Below are 20,380 nucleotides of genomic sequence, written 5' to 3'. Positions count from 1 at the left end.
CCAGTGAGGCGAGGCGGCCTCAACCAAGTTAAGGCGCAAGCCTCATAAAAAAAATTTGAGGCGTAAGCATCGAGGCATTTTTTTATTGGAATTTGCTCAAAAGCGGGCCTCGGAGCGAGCCTCATATTGCGTAATTTTAAACCATGGCTTACATAGAGCTAATGCCTACTAGAAAATATCACTAAGATCCATTCTCAAACAATCTCCTGCCAGTAAGGACGTGGTACGTGTCCTCTAATTAACTATTTTGCCGCTAAATGTCACCGCAGGATAAACGGTTATGACCCGGGCCCTCTGAAGCGAGTGGTTTTGCCGCAAAATGGCACTACGAAATACCGGTTATAGCCAGAGCCAATGCGTTCCTTAGTGACATCAAATACTTGAGATATGAATAAATAGGATATGATCGATAGGGCACAAATCTCTATATTAGTTAAGGTGGATTCAAATTTGTTCTCTTAGACAAAACATTCACCCTTGGTCTACAAGGTACCCTTGGACGAAGAAACCCATGGGTGCTGACAAGGATCCTTCTGTTAGGTTGGGTCGATTACCTCCTCTGACTAAATAGACCAGGGATCATGATGGCCCGGGATAACGGAACCATAGGATATTGATCGGGTCTATCATCTATTCCCCCACCATCTGCTTTAAGTACAAGATGATGAAATTCCCAAATTTTAAATATCAAACTTTTCAAATACCCGAACTCTTGCTGCTACTATATGCCGGATACCAAGTATCTACGGATACGATGTGTTCATCGATAACTAGCCTTAATCGAAAGTTCTTTCTCATGATCGGGAGTGATAATTAACTATTGGGGCTTTCGCCTATAGGAAACCAGAACTCAGATCATAAAGTCATCGCAAAATGAGGGTGAAATCTCTTGGTAGTGTCTTATCTACAAACCCATATGCCTTCCAAAATTTACCTCAGAACTTAATTCCGTTAAAACTCGCCCTCTCAAAAAAGCACAGTAGGCGAAGGCCAGGGCCAAATTTTTGGAGCCCACATCTATCACTCTTTAAACAAAAAGAAGAGATTTTCTCATACTCTATTTTCTGAAAAAATCTACCATTTAGACATTCCACCTATATTCCTGTCAGCAATTGGCCATCAAGATTAATTCTTACACAAATTCTAGCAAATTCTCTCCTTTCTCCAATTAAACATATTCCCATCTATCAACATAGGAATACCAACTCTTGATGCAATTCTGGTTATATTTGTCTCATCCCAACAATACAAAGGGAGATGTCAATCCCTTCATAGATAAAGGAGAGAAATTTGGAGACCATTTATCCATTCCAATAATGTGACTTGCTACATACCATGGTCCTCCACTATACACAACCTCCATTGCTTTAGAAGATTGAAAGGAAGACAAATCCAATCTAATCCAAGTCTGGTTAGATGAAATCATCAGAATTGACCCCACTTCCTTCTCAATTCAGTGCTTATCAAAGGGAAAGGAATTTTGTTGCCAAAAACTTTCACCACCAGAGCATGTTGGTATTAGCAAATTTCGTTTTCAGCATGTAGTTTAACAGCCACATCATCTTCAAACATCTCTGTTTCCAACACTGGTTTAACAACTTTAATATTGGGGAACTTTTTCCAAGCATTAGTCCCAATCCATCTTGGCAAGGCAACATCATCATCTAGAAGTTTACCATTAGTAACCTCCACATTAGTCACATTAATTTTTTCAGCAATATTTTGACATCACCTGATGAAATTTTATCTCCCTTCAACATCCATTGGAATTTCCTCACACCATTTAGAAATCGAATCATCATATGAAGCCAAATCAGAAACAAGAGGATTTACAATCCTATTAACCTTCAACATGAGACCAGAAGAAGAAGAAGAAGCCTCAACTTCATGAGCACATGGAACGACATTGATCTTGGACATGCTTTCATTCAAAACAGAAACACTTTTCCTGAGCGCAGGGAACTCCTCCTTACCCTTGCCAACATAGGAAACCTCCTTAATCACCAAAGGAGCACCTCAAATCCCTCAGCTTTGACCGCTGCCCACATTACGTCCACCACCTACACTACCAAACCCACGAAAAATCATATTGAAACCACCCCTCTTCTCCCTAGACAAGCTGCCGTTACCAGAAGGGACGACTACTGGTGATAGCCGCCGATCAACCCCTGTCATAACGGCCTAGCCGCGAAACCCGCAAAAAGAAAATTTGAATTTGACTGGGACTCTCTCTTTTTGTAGCCTTAGGAGGACAGTAACTCCAAAATGAATGATATTTATCCATCCATCAAACAGCAAGGAAACTTTTTGTGGTTAAAACTTGCCATATAATAGAACAGCTGTATGCAAAATGCAGGGACTCCCAGCCCCCTACATTTAAGCAGTAAGTTTTACCCAAGATATCATATGAATCTTTTTAATATTTACATCCCCATGAAACAGAAACCTTGAGCATATCTTGTTAATATATTTTAAACATGTCTTAGGCATAATAAATCCCCTAATCCAATTGGCAATAATATTCATAATAGTATATTCAATGAATTGAAGTCTGCCACCAAAAGAGTGAGACTTGGCCTTCCACCCTTCAAGTAGGAAAGTAATTTTATTCATAAGAGGCTTGACATTTGAAACTTTGAATTGTTTAGAAGCAACCAAAATCCTCAAATATTGTCTTTGTCTCAGCTAACTTTTAAAATAGAACAAAGCAAGGATTTATTAGGTGTTGTGGCCGAGAAAATGATATTACTTTTGATCAGGTTCATGGAAAGTCCAGAGACATTTTTGAATATGTTTAGAATATTGCATGAAGAATGCATATGAGCAATAGAAGCTTTACCATAATTGAGAACTGCATCTGCACATAATATATGTGAGAAATGGTGATTATCTGCGGAAATGTTAGTATAAGAATTTTTAGAAATGTGTTCTTCAAAAAGCCTAGATAATCCATCCATTGCAATGCAAAACAAATAGGGGGAAAGAGGGCAGCCTTGCCTCAACTCAGAAGAGAGGAGAAAAGCCTTTCCAAATTCCCATTAATGCATATAGGGAAATGAGCATTCATAATACATGCTCTAATCCACCCAATGAACCTAGACGGGAAGCCAATAAAAACCATTTTATGTAAAATGTAATCCCTATAAATAATGTCAAATGCTTTCTTGATATCCAACTTGGCACAAAATAACTGATTTTTCCCTCCATGATGAAATTCAGTGAGCATCTCTGTGGCAAGTATAACATTATTCGTTGCGAATCTTTCTTTGATAAATTCAGATTGACTTTCATGAATAATGAAAGGCATGATGTGTTGGATTCTTAAGGCTAGGATTTTGAAAATGGTTTTATAAAATATGTTGCAAAGAGAGATAGGCCTGTGCTTAGAGATGCTCTCAACATGAGAAGATTTATGAATAAGAGTAATAACAATAGCTTTTACTTTTCTAGGAAGGTATCCATTTCTAAAGAAATGTTTGACAACCATATAAACTAGAGGACCAATAACATGCCAAGTCGAAGAGTAAAATTCATAAGTGAACCGATATGGTCTTGAAGCCGCATCTTACTGCCCAACAAACACCACATTTAATTTCAGAATCAGTAATTGGAGCAAGCAAATTGGAAATAAGTTGTTCTGGAATCTTATTTCCACAAGGAATATTGTCTCTACCACAAATAGAAGTTGAATTGAAAAGTTTATGAAAGTGATTTGCCACCGCATTAGCAATCCCATCAATTGTATTAAAAGATTCATCATAAGTGCAAATCTCCCTCTTTTTGTTTTGCCATTGAGTTATGATTCCTCTCTTTTATTTTGTCATAGATAAATTTAAGATCTTCTTCACCCTTTTTAAACCAATTAAACTTTTCTCTTTGAATAATCCAAAACGACCAAGTTTCATAAGAAGTAGATAAGAGAACCTCTGATGCCATTTGCAATGTCATTTAATTCATAATTTAAAGGGTCATCATTTAGAAGTTTTTCACAATTAGCCTGTTGCATTTCCAGCTCCTTAATTCTCAATGATAAGGAGTTTGATGAAACCCAGAAGGTGGATTCTATATCATCCTTGCAGTTTGTTCAGCTTATTATAAAAGTAAAAAGAACAAATGGGATCTTGAGAATTGTTATGATTTGCAAAATTACTTAATGGTAAATTCCAGAAGCAGGGAAGCTTGCGCCAAAACAATTTATATAAAAGCTGTGTAGATGCTTGCTGATGTGCTTGGTGTGTACAACAAGAGGCGAATGGTCTGAGCACCTAGGATTCTCAACATTGTAATAAGCAATAGGGAAGAGATTTAGCCAGTGATGTGTCTTGGAAGTAAAAATAGCAAAGTAGCTAAGTAGAAACTTTAGGAATACGAATATAGGGGCTGAATTTTGATTTCTTCTTCAATAGTAATGCAAGATACAATTGATTTGCTATTTGAGAGGTAGATTAGCTCTCCCAAAATCCCTAACTACTGCTAGGAACCCTAAACAAAACTTGAAATATTTCAGCAAGCAAAATATATTAGCCATAGATCACCCTTCCTCTTAAATAGCCCGAATACATAATAAAATCAATTAAACCTTTCCAAAACGAGTTAAAATCTTCCTAAACATTCCCCCTTGATTTATCTTCCTTGCATAATGAATTGCAGTTTTCCTAGGCCCCACAAGGGGGTTGAAATCCCCCTTGGTTCTACCCTCGATTTCACCCAGCCCTTGTTGGACCGGCTGGTTGGGTTGGCCCGGGCTCCTCCCTTCTTCTGTCGGGCCACTCCCCTCTCTTTTCGTATTAATACTCTCCCCCAAAGATGCACCTTGTCTGGAAAGGATGAGAACTTTCTCCTAATCATCTTGTATGGCTCCCTTGTGGCTTCGTTCTCTAGCAAATCCTTCCACCTGATTAGTACCTCCTATGCCCCTGTTTCCCTAAGCGAACTCCTCTGAGGGGCTCCAAAATGACCTCCATGTCTTCTGTCATAGTCAGAAGTAGTGCAGACGATGTGTGATCTCCTATCGCCCATCTCAGTTGCGAGACATGAAAAATTGGGTGCAATGCTATTGAAGGCGTTAATCCCACTCGATAGGCGTCTAATCTGATGCGCTTCAAAACCTTGTAATCCCAAAGTATCTCGGGGACAATTTCTCATTCCTCCTCTTGGTTAGCATCTTTTGTCAGTACGATCTCAATTTCAAGTAAACCATATCTCGTAGCTCAAAGTGTACTTCTCTTTGGTGCTCATCAGTCTTCCTCTGCATGATTTGTTGGGCTCTCAACAGATATCCTTTAAGTTCCACTAAATTCTTGCCCCATTTTCTAAGTAATGATCTACACTAGATATCGGTGTAGTGTTATACACATAATGGATTAAATGAGGTGGATATCTCCCATAGAGAATTCTTAAAAGGGTGGTCTTTGCTGTTGAATGGTACGAAGTGTTGTACCAGTACTCGGGTCAAGCAATCCACTTTTCCCAATTTGGCATATCCGATACAAAGCATCTCAAATAGGTCTATGATTCTGTATGGCCATCTGTTTGGGGAGGTTTGTCGTGCTTCTCTTCGAGACTGTCCCTTGTAAACAAATCAAATCATTCTAAAAGTGGTTAAGGAACACCTTATCTTTATCTGACACATGGATTCTAGAAATCCATAGAAGCGCACCTCTCATATGAAAGCAGTAGCCATAGAAACTGTGGTGTAAAGGTGCTTCAGAGGGATGAAGTGTGCATACTTGCTTAGACGATCCACTATTACCAATATCACCAAAAATCCCTTCGAACGTGGAAACCCCTTGATGAAGGTCCATGGTCAACTCCTCCCACACCCTCTCCGACAGAGCTAGCAGTTGTAGTAACCCTTTTGGTGTTATGGACAAGTACTTATGCCGTTGGCACACATCAGATCTCTCTACCCAGTACTCTACATCTTGGCACATCCTCACCTAGTATAATTCTGCGGACAACCAACAGTAATTTTTTTGAGCTATTAAATGGCCTTCAACAGCTCTACCATGCAACTCCTACAACAGCTTGGGGATGTACCTCGATATTCTTGGTAAGATGAATTGCCCCTGTTGTAGTAGCTGGGGACCCTTAGTGTGTAACCGGGGTGATTTTTTGGGTCCTGCAATAACTCGGCTTTGATCTTCGTTTGACCCTCACTGTTCATCTACTATATCAGGGTTTCATAATCTAAAGATCATAGGTAGTGACAGAGCTGTCAACTGAGGCTCGTCTGTCTTTTGCGATAGTGCATTTGTGATATTGTTCTCTAGTCCTACGCGATACTAAATCTCGAAATAATATCCCAATAACTTGAATAACCACCTTTGATACTCCTTAGTCACTATACTCTACTCTAGTAGAAACTTCATGCTTCTTTAGCCTATCCTGATGATAAAGTGTTGCCCTAATAAATAGGGTTGCCACTTTTGGATGGTGAAGATAATCGCCATTAACTTCCGCCCATATGCTGACTAGAGCCTTGCTTTGGTAGTGATCACCTGACTGAAATAAGCAATGGTTCGATGATACTGCATGAGTACTGCCCTTAGTCCGTATCTTGATGCATTCGTCTCCCCCACGGATGGTCTGTCTTGACGATGAAGTGTCGCCTCAACAAATAGGGTCATCATTTTTGGATGGCCAAGATAATATCCATCAACTCTCGCTCGTATACAAATTTGAGTCTCGCCCTGGCAGTGAGCATCTTATTGAAATAAGCAATGGGCTGATGATCCTGCATGAGTACTACCCTTAGTCCATATGTTAATGCATTCATCTCCAGTTCAAATGGTCTGCTAAAGTCAGGAAGTGCTAATACTGGTATGCTGGTCATGGCTTTTTTCAGCCTACTCAAAGGCTTGTTTTTTTGCTTCTTCCTAGTTGAAATTGACCTTCTTCAGCTGCTCTATTGGTAGCTATAGTATCATGCCATACCCTCACACAAACTTTTGGTAGTATCCAATGAGACCCAAAAATCCTTTCATCTCGTTCATGTTCTTAGGTAAAGGGCAATCCAACATAGCCTCGATCTTGGACTAGTCTTCTACTACCCCTGCTCTACTTGTCACATGCCTTAAGTAGTCCAACAGTGGTTGTGTAAAGGAATATTTCTTCAAGTTGGCATATAGTTGGTGCTCTCTTAAGATCTCCAGTACTGTCCTAAGGTGATTCACGTGCTCTACCTTCGTAAGACTGTAAATCAGGATGTCGTTAAAAAATAACAGGACATTGTTTGGGGTAGGGTTGAAAAATCCTGTTCATGAGGGACGGAAAAGTGGTTGAAGCATTGTTGAACCCAAAAGGCATCACCAAAGACTCCCTCATGAGCCCTGAAGGTTGTCTTATGCACATCCCCTGATTTCATCATGATCTGGTGGTATCCCGACTTCAGTTCAATCTTGGAGAAGATGACTGCCCCAAACAGGTGATCTAGCAGCTCATCAATTACGGGGATAGGGAACTTATCCAGCATAGTTTTCTTGTTTTTGGCCTTGTAATCCTCACAAAATTTCCAACTGTCATCCTTTTTTACTAGTAAGACTAGATTGAAAAAGGGCTCACACAGGGCCTGATGATTCCTGCCACAAGCATTTCTTTGATGAGTTTCTCTATCTTATCATTCTGAATTTGCAGATATAGATACGGTTTAATACTGATGAGAAGCTCTCTCCTTCAGGGTAATGGCGTGCTTGTACTCCCTAGGTGGCGGTAATTCGCTAGGTTGCTGAAAAATCTCAAGAAATTGTTATAAAAGCTGATGTACAAACTCAGAGATCTCGCCCTTCTCTGAATCTCGAAACTCCTCCAAGCTTTTGCAGGTCCACCAAGTAGCCCAACCCTACCTCTATATCACTTTGACCATGATTTTGAGTGGAACCATGGTTCTACACAAGTTGGCATCTCCTCACAACACCAACCTCTTCCCCTCCACCTAAATCTCCATAGTCAAAGATTTCTAGTCCACTTTTGTTTCCCCTATCATTTGTAATAAATTCATCCCTAGGATCACATCAGTGCTTTTCAAATCCAAGAGAAGAAAATCCTCCACTATCTATATGTCGTAGAGCGTCAGCACCAACCTCATGCAAGTCCTGCTCTTTTCCACCTTTCTAGTTCCCATCATGACTCTAAAATTCCCTGTGTTCATCAACTCCAAACCTGATTTGATATGAATTTTTGGGTAGCCCCGCTATCCATCAAACCACCATTGGTCCCTCCATAACTTGCCCCCTCACCTTCATGATATGATTTGGAGTAAATCCCACCACTGAGTTAAGGGGCACTTCTGCCACATCAAACTATAGGTGTTCTCATTCTTCTACTTCCTCCCTAGTTCCTCGCTGCTAGTCTCCTCATCATCACAAACCATAAGTACCTGGATTGTGCGATCCTTGCACCGATGGCTTGGTGCATATTTCTCATCATAGAGAAAGCACAAACCCTTTGCTCTCTTGTCTTGCACATCTGCCTCTGTGAGTCGCTTGAAGTTGGCCCCAGGACGAATTCTCCCATTCTTTTCTTGCGGTGCCTCCCATTGAAATGATATTATTTGGGTCTCAGGGCGGGGCCATGAAGTCAAGGTTCTTCTGTAAGAGCTTCTCGTGACTCCTCTATTACTGACCCCTCTCCATTTGTCTCTGATCATCTGTTATCTAGGCTAGCTCTATCATCTCCTTCAACTCCTTTGGTCTCAACAATCGAAGGTCCGCTCGTATGTTGGGCTTGAAGCCCTTCATGAAACTTTTCTCCAACACCATCTCTGAAATGCCCCATGCCCCTCAACCGCCTTGACAATAACTCAAATATCTCCTTATACTCCATGATGGTACCCTTCTGAGTCAAGTTAAGGAATTGCTTGTGCAGGTCTCCTTCATGAATGACTCAGAAACGTTCTAACAAGCATTCCTTAAATTTCTCCCACAAATGGATCAGATATCTAGCCTCCATCCACTAGAAATAAGGGAGGGCTTTTCCCTGCAGATATAGCCCTATCACTATAAGATTCTCCTCCTCTCTCAACCTATTTACAATGAAGTACCTCTCCACCCTATATACCCACCCATGGGCATCCTCCCCTTCGAATACCGGCATCTTCAACTTGCTCACCCTAGCATCTCCACACCAACTTCCTCTCCCTCCAATATTTCCCCCTGTGTATCGAGTGTGGGAATTTCATCTTTCTTCTATCCACCTCGCTTTACCCGATCCCTATGGCTTGCGATCGTTCATTCCTCTTGTCTAAAAGGCCTCCTATAATGGTCGGTCACCCTATCCACCTCCTCCATAAAACTCCCTTTTGTCCCCCCATCTAAAACCCTATTCCACCCCTCATTGGAGCCCTAGGAGGCGGTTCTTGATGAAAGAAACCCTCCTCGTCAAACACTTCTCATCCAATCTATTTTCCCTTAGATCCCGATCAAATTGTGGGGAGTGTTAGCAATTAGAATTGAAGGTGGAGTTTTGGTTGCATCTCAATGAGCTTCCTCATTATCTCCTCCATCCATTCAAATCAGTTCCCTGTTCAATTCTCCATGATTGAAAAGCTTCCTTCCATGGTTAAAAATCTTTCTTCGATGGTTGAGAACTTCTCCTCCATTCCAGATTTGATTTGCTCCACTTCGTCTTCCAATGCATCCACCTTCTTTGCTGTCATCCCTCTAAAACCTCGCTGATACCAATTTGATGCGTCTTGAAAGTAAAATCAACAATGTAGTTAACTAGAATTTGCAAAAATACAATGTAGGTGCTGAATTTTGATTTCTTCTTCAATAGCAATGCAAGATACAACTGATTTACTATTTGAGAGATAGTTCAACTCTCCTACAAAACCTAGCCACCACTAAGAACCCTAAACAAAATCTAGAATAATTTCAACAAGCAAAATATACTAAGCCTAGATCACCCCTCCTCTTAAATAGCCCTAATACATAATAAACCCAATTAAACCTTTCCTAAACATGTTAAAATCTTCTTAAACATCTCTCCATTGATTTCTACTCCTTACATAATAAATTACAGCATTTCTGGGCCCCATAAGGGGGGGGGGGGTGAATCCCCCTTGGTTCTGCCCTGGGTTTCGCCCAGCCCTTGGGCTAATTCGACCCTTGTTAGACTAGCTAGCTGAGTTGGTCTCGGCCACTCCCTTCTTCTACCGGGCTGCTCGCCTCTTTGCTCCTGTTTTCTGTCATATCACATTTCTCATTAACAAGGGCACGATCAAGTTTAATATGATTAAGAAAATCAACTCTACAATTGGACATGTAAAATAAAGACCAGTTGATGCCATATCCTTTAAAAAGGTATCATAATCATAGTATTGAAGTCCCAAAGTCTTGAATCCGATGATACAAAACCTCCCCTCTTTTCATCATGACTTCTATAGCAATTGAAATCACCAATAGCAATTCAAGACTTGAAGTTGGAGTCAATAGAGGTCTTTAAATTTCTTAAAATATCCCAAAGACTACCTCTTTTAGGTCTTAGTGTGGGCTTCGAAAATTTGTGCCCCAGCCTCTTCGCTGACCCCCTTCTTTCTTCAGGTCGTCGAGAGTTTTTTTAATGCTTAAGTTTCAAGGCAAATTTGTGGAAGACTGATTGGGTTTGTTTATAAGACACAACCCAAAGATTTTGCCCTCATTTTGCAGGACATCATGATCCGAGTTCAGGTTTCCTATAGGCGCAAGCCCTTATAATTAATTAGCTCTCTCAATAACAAGAGAGAACTTTCGATTAAGGCTAGTAATCAAATAGATGCATAGAGATAAGTGGTATTTGCCATATAGTAGCAGCATATTTGGATATTTAAAATTGAAAATTTTTCCATCTTACGCTTAAAGTGGATGGTGGGGAAAGTGATGATGGACCCGATCAACATCCCATGGTTACGTCGTCCCGGGTCATTATGGTCATTGGTCTACTTAGTCAGAGGACATAGTCGACCCGATTTGACAGAAGGATCCTTATTGGCAGTCATGGGTTAATTCATCCAAGGGTACCTTGTAGACCTGGGGTGAATATTTGTCTAAGGGGACAAATTTGAATTCACCTTAGTTGACAAAGGGTTTTGTGTTATATCGATTATATCCTATTGATTCATATCTCAAGGATTTGACATCATTGGGGAGCATACGGGCTATGACGTAATTGTAATAAAGTGGAATCATTTGACCAAGCCACTAGGTCATGGTCGTGGTCATAATCTTTCACGTGGAGCCGATCTAGCCAAGCCACGAGTTCTTTATGGAGCCATCTGGCCAAACCACTGATCAGAGGATTAATGTCACGTACTTACTAGCAATAAACAGGCTGAGAATGAATTCTAGTGACGTTTTCGACCAGACATTTTCTCTTTGCAAGCTGAAGTAGTTTTTAAATTGTCCACATCGGCAAACTCTTGCAGAGGGTGGATGAGTTTTGCTTTAATCATTTGATAATTTATTTCAATTTAAATATCTTGATTTTAGGTATTTTTTTGGAAATTTTGGATTTTCATGGGCATCTGAGAATTTGGGAGGCATTTGAAATATTTGAGAACCCCTCCGGTTGAGATTAGCTTTTAAACATAGTCGTCATTGAGGTTTTATCTGTGATTTTATTTTGTTGGTTGAACCCTGTCGACTTTGTCGATTTGTTTACAAAGGATCAGGTTAGCCGTAGGCCTTGAAGGCCTAATAAACACATAAAGCAAATACCTCGATCGACGCCATGACTATATATTTGTTTAATGGTTTGAGCCGTATCGATTTCTATTTATCCACATAACAGGATTGGGCACAAATTTAAATTCATATATTAACTTGCGCAGCATCCTTAGACATCAAATGTGTACCTACATCTCGCTCATCAGGACCCATGCGGGTATATATTTTTGCATGTACATTCGTGCAGTATATACTTGCATGGAGTGCCTGTTGTAATGCAAGTACGAGGGCATTTTAAGATATTTGTCGTTGATTAGTTGTGCGGGTAACTATCATTTGAATGTGCACAATGTTCTATTCGTGAGCCTGCATTGATAACAAAGGGGGCTATTTCCTCTACACTTCCCTTGCTTCGCTTGTGATCCTTCTATGTTCATTGCACATGAACACTAACAAATCATCATATCATTACATACCTCTTATTATCATTTTCTAAACCGTTGATTGAGCATGTTACTGATTATTTGTAATATTGCTTGATGATTCATGACATGAGTGATAACATTCTCGTTATTGGTAGCCGGCATTTACACTTGCTGCATGTTGCATTGTTTATTTGCAGGAGGCTATGTTGTTTGCAAATAGGCCGATGTATTCGTCTGCAATTATTTGACGTCGACTGTATGCAAACTACAATCATTTCATACTCAAATTGATTTTGGTTAGCAATTCATTGTGTATTCCTTGTAGTCATTATAATCATTTCACATTAATCAATTGCATGATTGAGATAAAAATTGTGGGTCAGCCCTTATGAACTAGTCTCGAGGTTAACCAAGGGGAGTTGAATTTGTTTTTTTTTTTTAAATTCTCAATCAAAAACACAATCACAACCAAACAATCACCATAAGAAAATTAAAGTGCGGAAATTAAATGCGGAAAAGTAATAAGAAAGAACACAATTTTATAGTGGTTCGGTCAACTTGACCTATGTCCACTCCCCGGAGCCTCTCCTCCGGGTATTGTACTAAACTCAGTGACTCTTCTTTTGCTCTTACAGCAAGGCGGAGAAGCCTGTACAAACCTCCTTTCCACCGACTCCAGTGAGGTAGAGAACCCGACTCCTTTTGCTTGCTCCTGAAGTAGGCAGAGAACTTGACTCCTTTCGCTTCCTAATGAAGCAGACAGAGAACCTCGATCAATTGCTGAAGTAGTCCTCTCTCAAACCTTCAAGGAACCAGGGATGACGACCGGAGAAGACCTGGATTTTTGCTTGGAGCAACCTTTGTAAAACCCCTCACAAACTCTCGCTCACAAGATGCTATCTCTCTCTCCCTTGCTCTCCCTCTCCTCTTGGCTCTCTCAGGTCAAGATAGCAGTAAAAGATGCAATCTTGGATAAACAAGATGTCTTATATAGAAGAGCTTCAAATGTGCTCTTAATTGCAACAAACCGATATAAATCGTCCAAGACGATCGACATATCATCCTGTACGACCAGTACAAATTCAGCTCAATCAGCCATGACGATCTGGAAGAGTTTGGACGATTAAAGGACTTGTTTGTTCTGATCGTCCAGGATGATAAGACATCGTCCTGTACGATTAGTTCAAAATCTTTGAGTATCGTCAAGAACATTGCCCTGATTGCATTTCTGGACGATGGAAAACTAAACTGATCGTCCAGGACGTTTTCACGATCATCCCGGACGATTAGTTCAAAACATCAAATATTGTCCAGAACATCGCCCTGATTGCATGTTTGGACAATGGAAAAATAATTAATCGTCCAGGACAATTTTGGATCGTCCCGGACATCGTTCTGATCGTCAAGGAAGAAACTAAGGTTTGTTTAACTAATCGTCCAGGATGATATGATCGAGCAATCAACCCTTAATTGCTTTCTTTAATTACCAAACTAATTTAGGCATAATTGCACTACATCGTCGAGGACGATGTCCAAAAATAAAACATGCCTAAAAAGATCTGGCTGCTGATTCTTTCTGATTTGAGTTTATCATCCAAGACAATGCTAATATCTTCTAGGACGATTTGCTTAATTGCGGCTGTCCTAACCAGGATGCCCTAATTAGGGTTTCTGTTTTTAACTGATCGTCCAGGACAATTTGGGATCGTCCCAGACAATATTATCAAAAATAGAAAACTCTAAAAATAGACAATTTTTTCCTGAGTGTGTGTATGCAATGTTACTTAGCATCAGGATCCACTTTGTTACAATTGACTCAAGAAAAGGTAAAAATTCTTGGCATGCACTTACAGACTGACTCACTCCTAGTCTACCCAATCTAGAGCTAGCTTAATTTGCAGTTGACCTTGTGGACCTGAAACATTAGTAGGCAAGACAGTCGTAGAAGAAACAGAAGTATCAGAAATATTTGTTATCATCAAAATTATAATTCCTGAATCCAGATTCGCAACACATCTTACCGTGTTACAATAGTGCGTTTACGTGGTCCCCCGGCACGCCGCAAACGTCAAAAGCGAGGTTTTGAGTTTAGAGCATTATACATTGGTGACGAGCGAGGTGACAATTGCGAGAAATGCATAGTAATATTTTCTTCTTTTTTATATTTTTCTCCTCTTTTTTTTTTTTTTTAATTTTCCCTTTTTTTCTCCCTTTTTTTTCTCCCTTTTTTTTCTCTCTTTTTTTACTGACTTTCATTTCATTTTTTTAGCTCTCCTTATACACACACACACATGAAGATATGTATATTTGTATACATACGTGATACGTATATATGTCCACATGTATGTATATCTTTAGCAACTATGATTTCATACACAATCAACGGCAATGACTAAGAGCAACATTAATTTAATGAACGTTAGTAATTAAAATCTGTAATGAAAATAAAATGATTATGAATAATAATAAAAAAGAAAGAGCTTGTCTTGTTCAGCTTTTGGTTTGGAATGGGCATGTTTGTCGATTTGGGCTGATTTAGTGTGGGTTTGGAATGGGTTTATAAGGAGTGGGACAAATTGGTTTATACAAGTAGAGGAGAGGACAATGGCTATTTTCCCTTGTAGCTCTGAATTTAATAAACAACGGAAATCAAAAGAAGTTTGGGTGGATGAGATGTTCTGACAATTGGTGCGGTTGCTTTTTATTTTGCTTTAATCAATGGCTAAGGAGGCTTATAAGCTTTGGAAGTGGGCTGCTGTTGTTGTAGTTTGATTGAAAAAGGAGTTGTAGGTTGGGAGGATAGGAGGGTTATATGTGACTTGGAGTGGAACAGCTTCCAGCTGGCGACGGGATTGTAAGGTGCTGGCATCGGATTAGGTGGCCGGATTTGCGACTTGTTGCAAGCTTGAGGTGTCGAGGACAGCACAATAGTATGGAAGAGTGGAGGCTGTTGGAAAGAGGAGGAAAGGTTTTTTGTGGTTCAGACAAATCGGCGGGTAGAGTGGGATCTGGTAGTGGGGTGATCGGATTGGTTGGCCGTTGGATCTAAATAGAAATCCGATTGGAAGTTTTCGCTAGAGCAAGCGGGAATTGGATGTAAATGGTGGAGATCGATGCAGGCTTGGGACTAGATGGGGTCGGAGAAAGAGGGTCGGTCGTGGCCTGCGATCGAGCAGTTCAGAAATCAAAGAAGTGTGGAGTTTAGCAGGGGTTTCGGGTGGTATAAGGGCTGGGCGTGGATTCGTGAACGGTTAATGGGGTCGTTGTGTATAGCTACATCCAAACGAAATTGATGGGAAGGGTCAGAGTTTCTTGTGGCTGCTCGACGAATTTCGATTGACTGGATGAAGCTTGGTTGGACGGAGTCGTGAGCTCTGGAATTCGGTGAGGAGGAAAATCGAGAGCCCTGCTCGCTGTTTGCTCGTCTTCTAAATAGTTGAGAAGTCATTCATTCATTGCCACTTGATATAAACTGTAGCAGCGTCACACAGAGCAATTGAATTACGAGATTTATGCAGGATTTTGGGGATTTGATCATGATTCATAGCAGGATATCCGAGGTAAGTTTAATGTTGATTTGAGTTTTTTTTTTAATTTTAATTTAAATAATAATAAATAATAATGATGATGATGATGATAATAATAATAGTGTATTAGTATTATTATCATCAAGCAACACAATTCAACATATTCGTTTTGCCTCGATTTGTGCGCGTTGCCTCGAAATGCGATCCGATTTTGCTGTGCGATTTTAGTTGGACAAATTGATAGTAATTTTTTTATGTATTTTCGACTTTCTAAACGCAACGATGAAGTCCGTTTTGTGATCGAACGTCATTTGGGCAACGTCATGCATCCATTCTGGGCATCAGTCGCCGATTTTGGTCATTTTCCCCCCATTTTTAGTGCGAGACGATCCCACTTAGGCAAATTCAATCTCTTGATCGCAATGGCACGGTCTGTTTGAAGATCGGAGGTCATTTGATCCTTCAAGTGACGCGCCGCGCCGACGCGCGAGTCACTTATTTCATCGAGTTCATCTCTTTTTCGCGTTCTTTATTAGAATTAATATCTGCAATAAAAGGTTGAGGATTCACCAAAGAGTTGGTTTGGGCAGAGGTACTGTTCTGAGTATGACTACAATTGCTAATCTCAGCAACATGAAAATCATCATTTTCTAAATGAGTAGTTGTTTTGGTAGGAGATGAAGATGCGTGATAAGTGTTATTATTATTATCTTGCCTGACATTATTAAAAGAAGTTGGGGGACGAGCTTGCCTAGATCTAGGCTTATGGCTCCTGCTACGACTCTGATGTGTGTTAACAATATGAGGGGGATCTAGGTTTAAATACATCTGCATTGTGTAATTTGCCATTTTCAATTTATTATTTCTTCACTTCGTGGATAACATTTAGGTTTGGCTGGTAATCTTAATAAATAAATCTCTGAAAATCTAAACATATTCTTTCTTGTATGAGCTACTTGTACAGATAAAAGAGTTGATGAGGAGATGATGTCTGAGATGGAGGAACAAACAGAAAGTTCACTCGCTTCATCAAGTCATGATAAGGATGAGACTCAGAAGGATGTAGATCTCCAGAAAATGTCAGCTGATGACCGACTCAGTGGAACACATGCAGACAAAATGAGCACAGAAGAGTCTGGTTCTGACTTGGTTGATGTTCAGAAAGTTGGAAGACCCATTTCTCCTGGAACTCTTGCACTAATGTGTGATGAACAAGACATGTTGTTTATGTCATCTTCTCAGGACCCTAATCCACCTTCTTCAAGGCTTCCTTACAACCAGAGTTTAACGGAGGTGTATGCAGAGCAAGAGAAATGTGTGTTGATGGCATATCGAGAGTCTCTTCTTAAACTCATCAATTGCGGAGCAGCAAAAGGTAAACTGTTTTTCTTAATTTTAATCAGCGGCGTTAGTTAATGCATTTACAATTCACCAATACATTAATTATGGCCTCTTCCTTCTGTCCTCAACATAGAATAATGCTTGTTCAATGTTGACTGTTACTGTTATGGAGAGTAATTTATCACCAATCAACATTTCATGATCAAAGGTTTCATACTTATCATTATTTACCGAAGCATGCTCTGTCTGAAATCTCGGCTATTGTCATCTACTCTCTCACAATCTCTAATTTTCTGATTGTAATTTATTAAAGTAAAACTGATATTTATTTGGTATTTGCAGAAGCAAAATTATCTTCAATGTCTTTAAAAGCAGAAAAATGCAGTGATGAGGAACCAGCCAATAATAGCATGGGGGGTAGAGTAGCGTCATCTGCTGCCTTCCCAGCTTTTTCAAATAGCAATGTAGTACCTTCCAGACTTGAAAATGGCCTCCTCCTAAAACCTAAGATTGAGAATTTTGAGATGTAAAATATTTTAAATAAATAAAATACAGAAAATTTTAATTCATATTGTTACACATTTTTTATAGAATTTGTTCCCAATGCTGACTGCAATTATTGTAATCTGTCAATAGGTTAGTCAGCATTGTTTGCAGCCATAAGTTTTATAGATAAGTTATTCATTATGTGATTTAGATGCCATAAGTTTCAAGCAGAATGTTTTTCCATTTCTGCCACTGTACTTTGCTCAGGATAGGATTCAATACAATAACAAGGAATTTAACTTGCGTTATATAAAGTCTTCATGGTACTTACTGTTCTATCTCCCTATGTGAACCTATTAGTGGGTATTATTTATCTTTCTTCTTCTTCTTCTTCATTGTTTAATTATTATAAACTTAATAAATGCTTCACTTCCTTGAGCCTTCAGATTTATGCTACTATTTAAGTCTCAATCAGGAGCTATATTTTTTATGAGAAAAACTGTATTTTGTCATTTTTTTCTTACATTATATGTATGAAAATAATAAATTATTTGTCATTATTTCATAAGTCTTCATGTTTCAAATAAATATTTCAAAAAATCTTCCACAAAAATTATTCTAATATCTTATTTTTATTTCTTAGTATATTATGTTAAAATCGGAAACTTAGGTCATAATGTTTTTAAATTTTGATATAGATATATTCCATATTATTATTGATATCAAATGTTTCCAAATCAATTTGAAATTAGGTATAAATACTTTTATTTTATTTTATTTTTTTTATCATAAATTCGAAATCAAAGATGTTTTAACAGCTGATAGGAAATGCTTCAGAACATAACATTTTCTCTTGTTTATGACGTATAGTCTTTTATCTGTGACAGTTCTTTACTGGTTTCATTTTGTATCGAATGATGAAAAATAAATAAAATTATAAGAATATTTTTAGCATATTTTGTCTCAATAAATTTCGTATTTATGCTGCATTCAAATCTATTAACTGGATTATGAAAATGCTATGCTGCTCAACTCATGATACAAAAGGTCAAAGGATTTGGTACCAAACATAAAAAAGAGTACTAATAATAAACAAAAGGATGGTGAACAGCTACAGCAGACGAATTACAAGTTATAACTCAAAAATACAAACATTTTCAAATTCGAATTACATCACAAAGAAAAGCAAGGGAAAAAAAATCTAGCACTCCGGCTACAGATGCTACTGGCCCAATATATCGGTCAAGGAATTCTTTATAATTTTGTACAATTCCTCCCTGTAGAAAAAAAAACATTATAACCTAAGTTTGGTTGAATAACAGAATATATATATAAAATCCTAATTAGCCAAATAATGATGCTCAATACAGAAAATAATTTTCAACACAGTCCACTAATTAATATGTATTCTTTGATTCAACAAGAAAAGCAAGTATAATTAGTTTGAAAGAATCAAATAATCATGGGGTAGCTCATTCAGAATTGGACGACCCTGACAGAATTTTATTAAGGTTATGAGAATTTATGGAAATAAAGAACAGAATATTTTATTCACAAAGATATCATGAGAGTATTTCTTCCATTTCCTCTGATAATACCATCTTTATGCCCAACTGCATCTACCTAGTGATAAAAATGGTATTCATATTTGGTTCTCTGGTCAAGACCTATTGACATAGACAAAAATATTATAGAAGGTTGACATCCAGCAATGAAGTTTGATGAGACACAGAAGGAACCTCACGCAAAGAAGTGCCCATTGAATATGTATAGATAAAATTAAAGATGGAAAATCTTTCTTAAATGGTAGAACTACGGTATTAAAATCCCTCATTCTCCCTTATGTAAGAGGAACCTTCTAAGATTTTTCTTCTGTTTTTTATACTTTTCTAAGGTTTAAAACAATTTCGTAGTTGTTAAAATTAGTGAAACCTATTATTAGCACATAATAAGGAATTGAGCAAAAGAGTGGAAGCCTGTTTTGCATATTTAGAAAGACTTACTCCTAAAAGGACACACTGAGAAGAATATGATTGATCGGGGTGAAAATCAACAATGATCATAGTACCTTCTGAGAATATCAAAATATGACATCTTCTTTGACTTGTATCCTTACAATATTTGAGATTCATCACTCTTCCAAAAACACAAGTTTAATTTCTTAGGCTCAAATATAAAAAAAAATAAATAAATAAATAAAAGGGAAAAGAGAGAACTATGAGGCGAACTATGAGACACAATAAAATGTTTAAGTCACTTTGGAGCTATAGAGACCCTATCTAGGGAGATTTTGATGAATTTGTCGATGTTTAAAATTATGCAATTGGGTATTGAGCTATTTTACATTTGTGAGGCGATATGTAACCCTTAAAATCTAAAAATTACGTAAAATGAAAATAAAAATTAAGAGTGATTTTTTAATATAATATATAAATAATATGTTAAAAGATGACATATTAACTTTCTATTGCTATAGAGTAACAAATTAGCATACATATGAAACAAAAAAATTACACATGATGTAAAGTGACAAGTGATAAATTACATAAAATAGAATTGAAATCTAGATATTACAAAAATAAAACAACATAAAACATAAGAATTGCATAAAAGTTGAAAGTTCAAAGGATGGTTGTGAAATCACATGAACTACTAAATGACACATCAAAAAGGGGGTGAATTGATGATTTAAAAAAAAATTCAAAAATTCTTTTAGAAATTAAAACCAATTCTTTAAACTTAAAATCAAAATCAAAATTTTCAATGTGAAAGCGAACAATTAAACAAAAACTGATTTTTGAAGAATTTTTTTCTTGTACAACAATAACAATAACAAGATCAAGCCTTTATCAACTATGTGGGGTTGGCTACATGAATTCTTTTTCTCTATTGTGCCCTATTAAAAGTTAAATTCTCATTTAAATCTAACAAAGATAGGTCGTTTCTAATATTTTTTAAC

At 38.1% G+C, this 20,380-nt stretch overlaps 1 protein-coding gene across 1 annotated transcript in view; it reads left to right on the top strand.

Moving 5' to 3' along the window:
- Nucleotides 1-17,735, top strand: part of LOC110108314 (protein tesmin/TSO1-like CXC 5) — a 41,892-nt gene extending 24,157 nt beyond the window's left edge. Inside the window, exons 7-8 of the mRNA XM_020838900.2 lie at nt 16,559-16,969; nt 17,278-17,735. Of these exons, the coding sequence (XP_020694559.1) occupies nt 16,559-16,969; nt 17,278-17,465 (599 nt within the window). The 3' untranslated portion in view covers nt 17,466-17,735. The remainder of the gene's footprint in view (nt 1-16,558; nt 16,970-17,277) is intronic.
- The last annotated feature ends 2,645 nt before the right edge of the window (nt 17,736-20,380 follow it).

The sequence above is a fragment of the Dendrobium catenatum genome, unplaced genomic scaffold (assembly GCF_001605985.2).
Source record: "Dendrobium catenatum unplaced genomic scaffold, ASM160598v2 original_scaffold_75961, whole genome shotgun sequence".
Lineage (NCBI taxonomy): Eukaryota > Viridiplantae > Streptophyta > Magnoliopsida > Asparagales > Orchidaceae > Dendrobium > Dendrobium catenatum.
The sequence above is the reverse complement of the archived record's forward strand: the minus strand, read 5'-3'. Positions and strand labels throughout refer to the sequence as shown.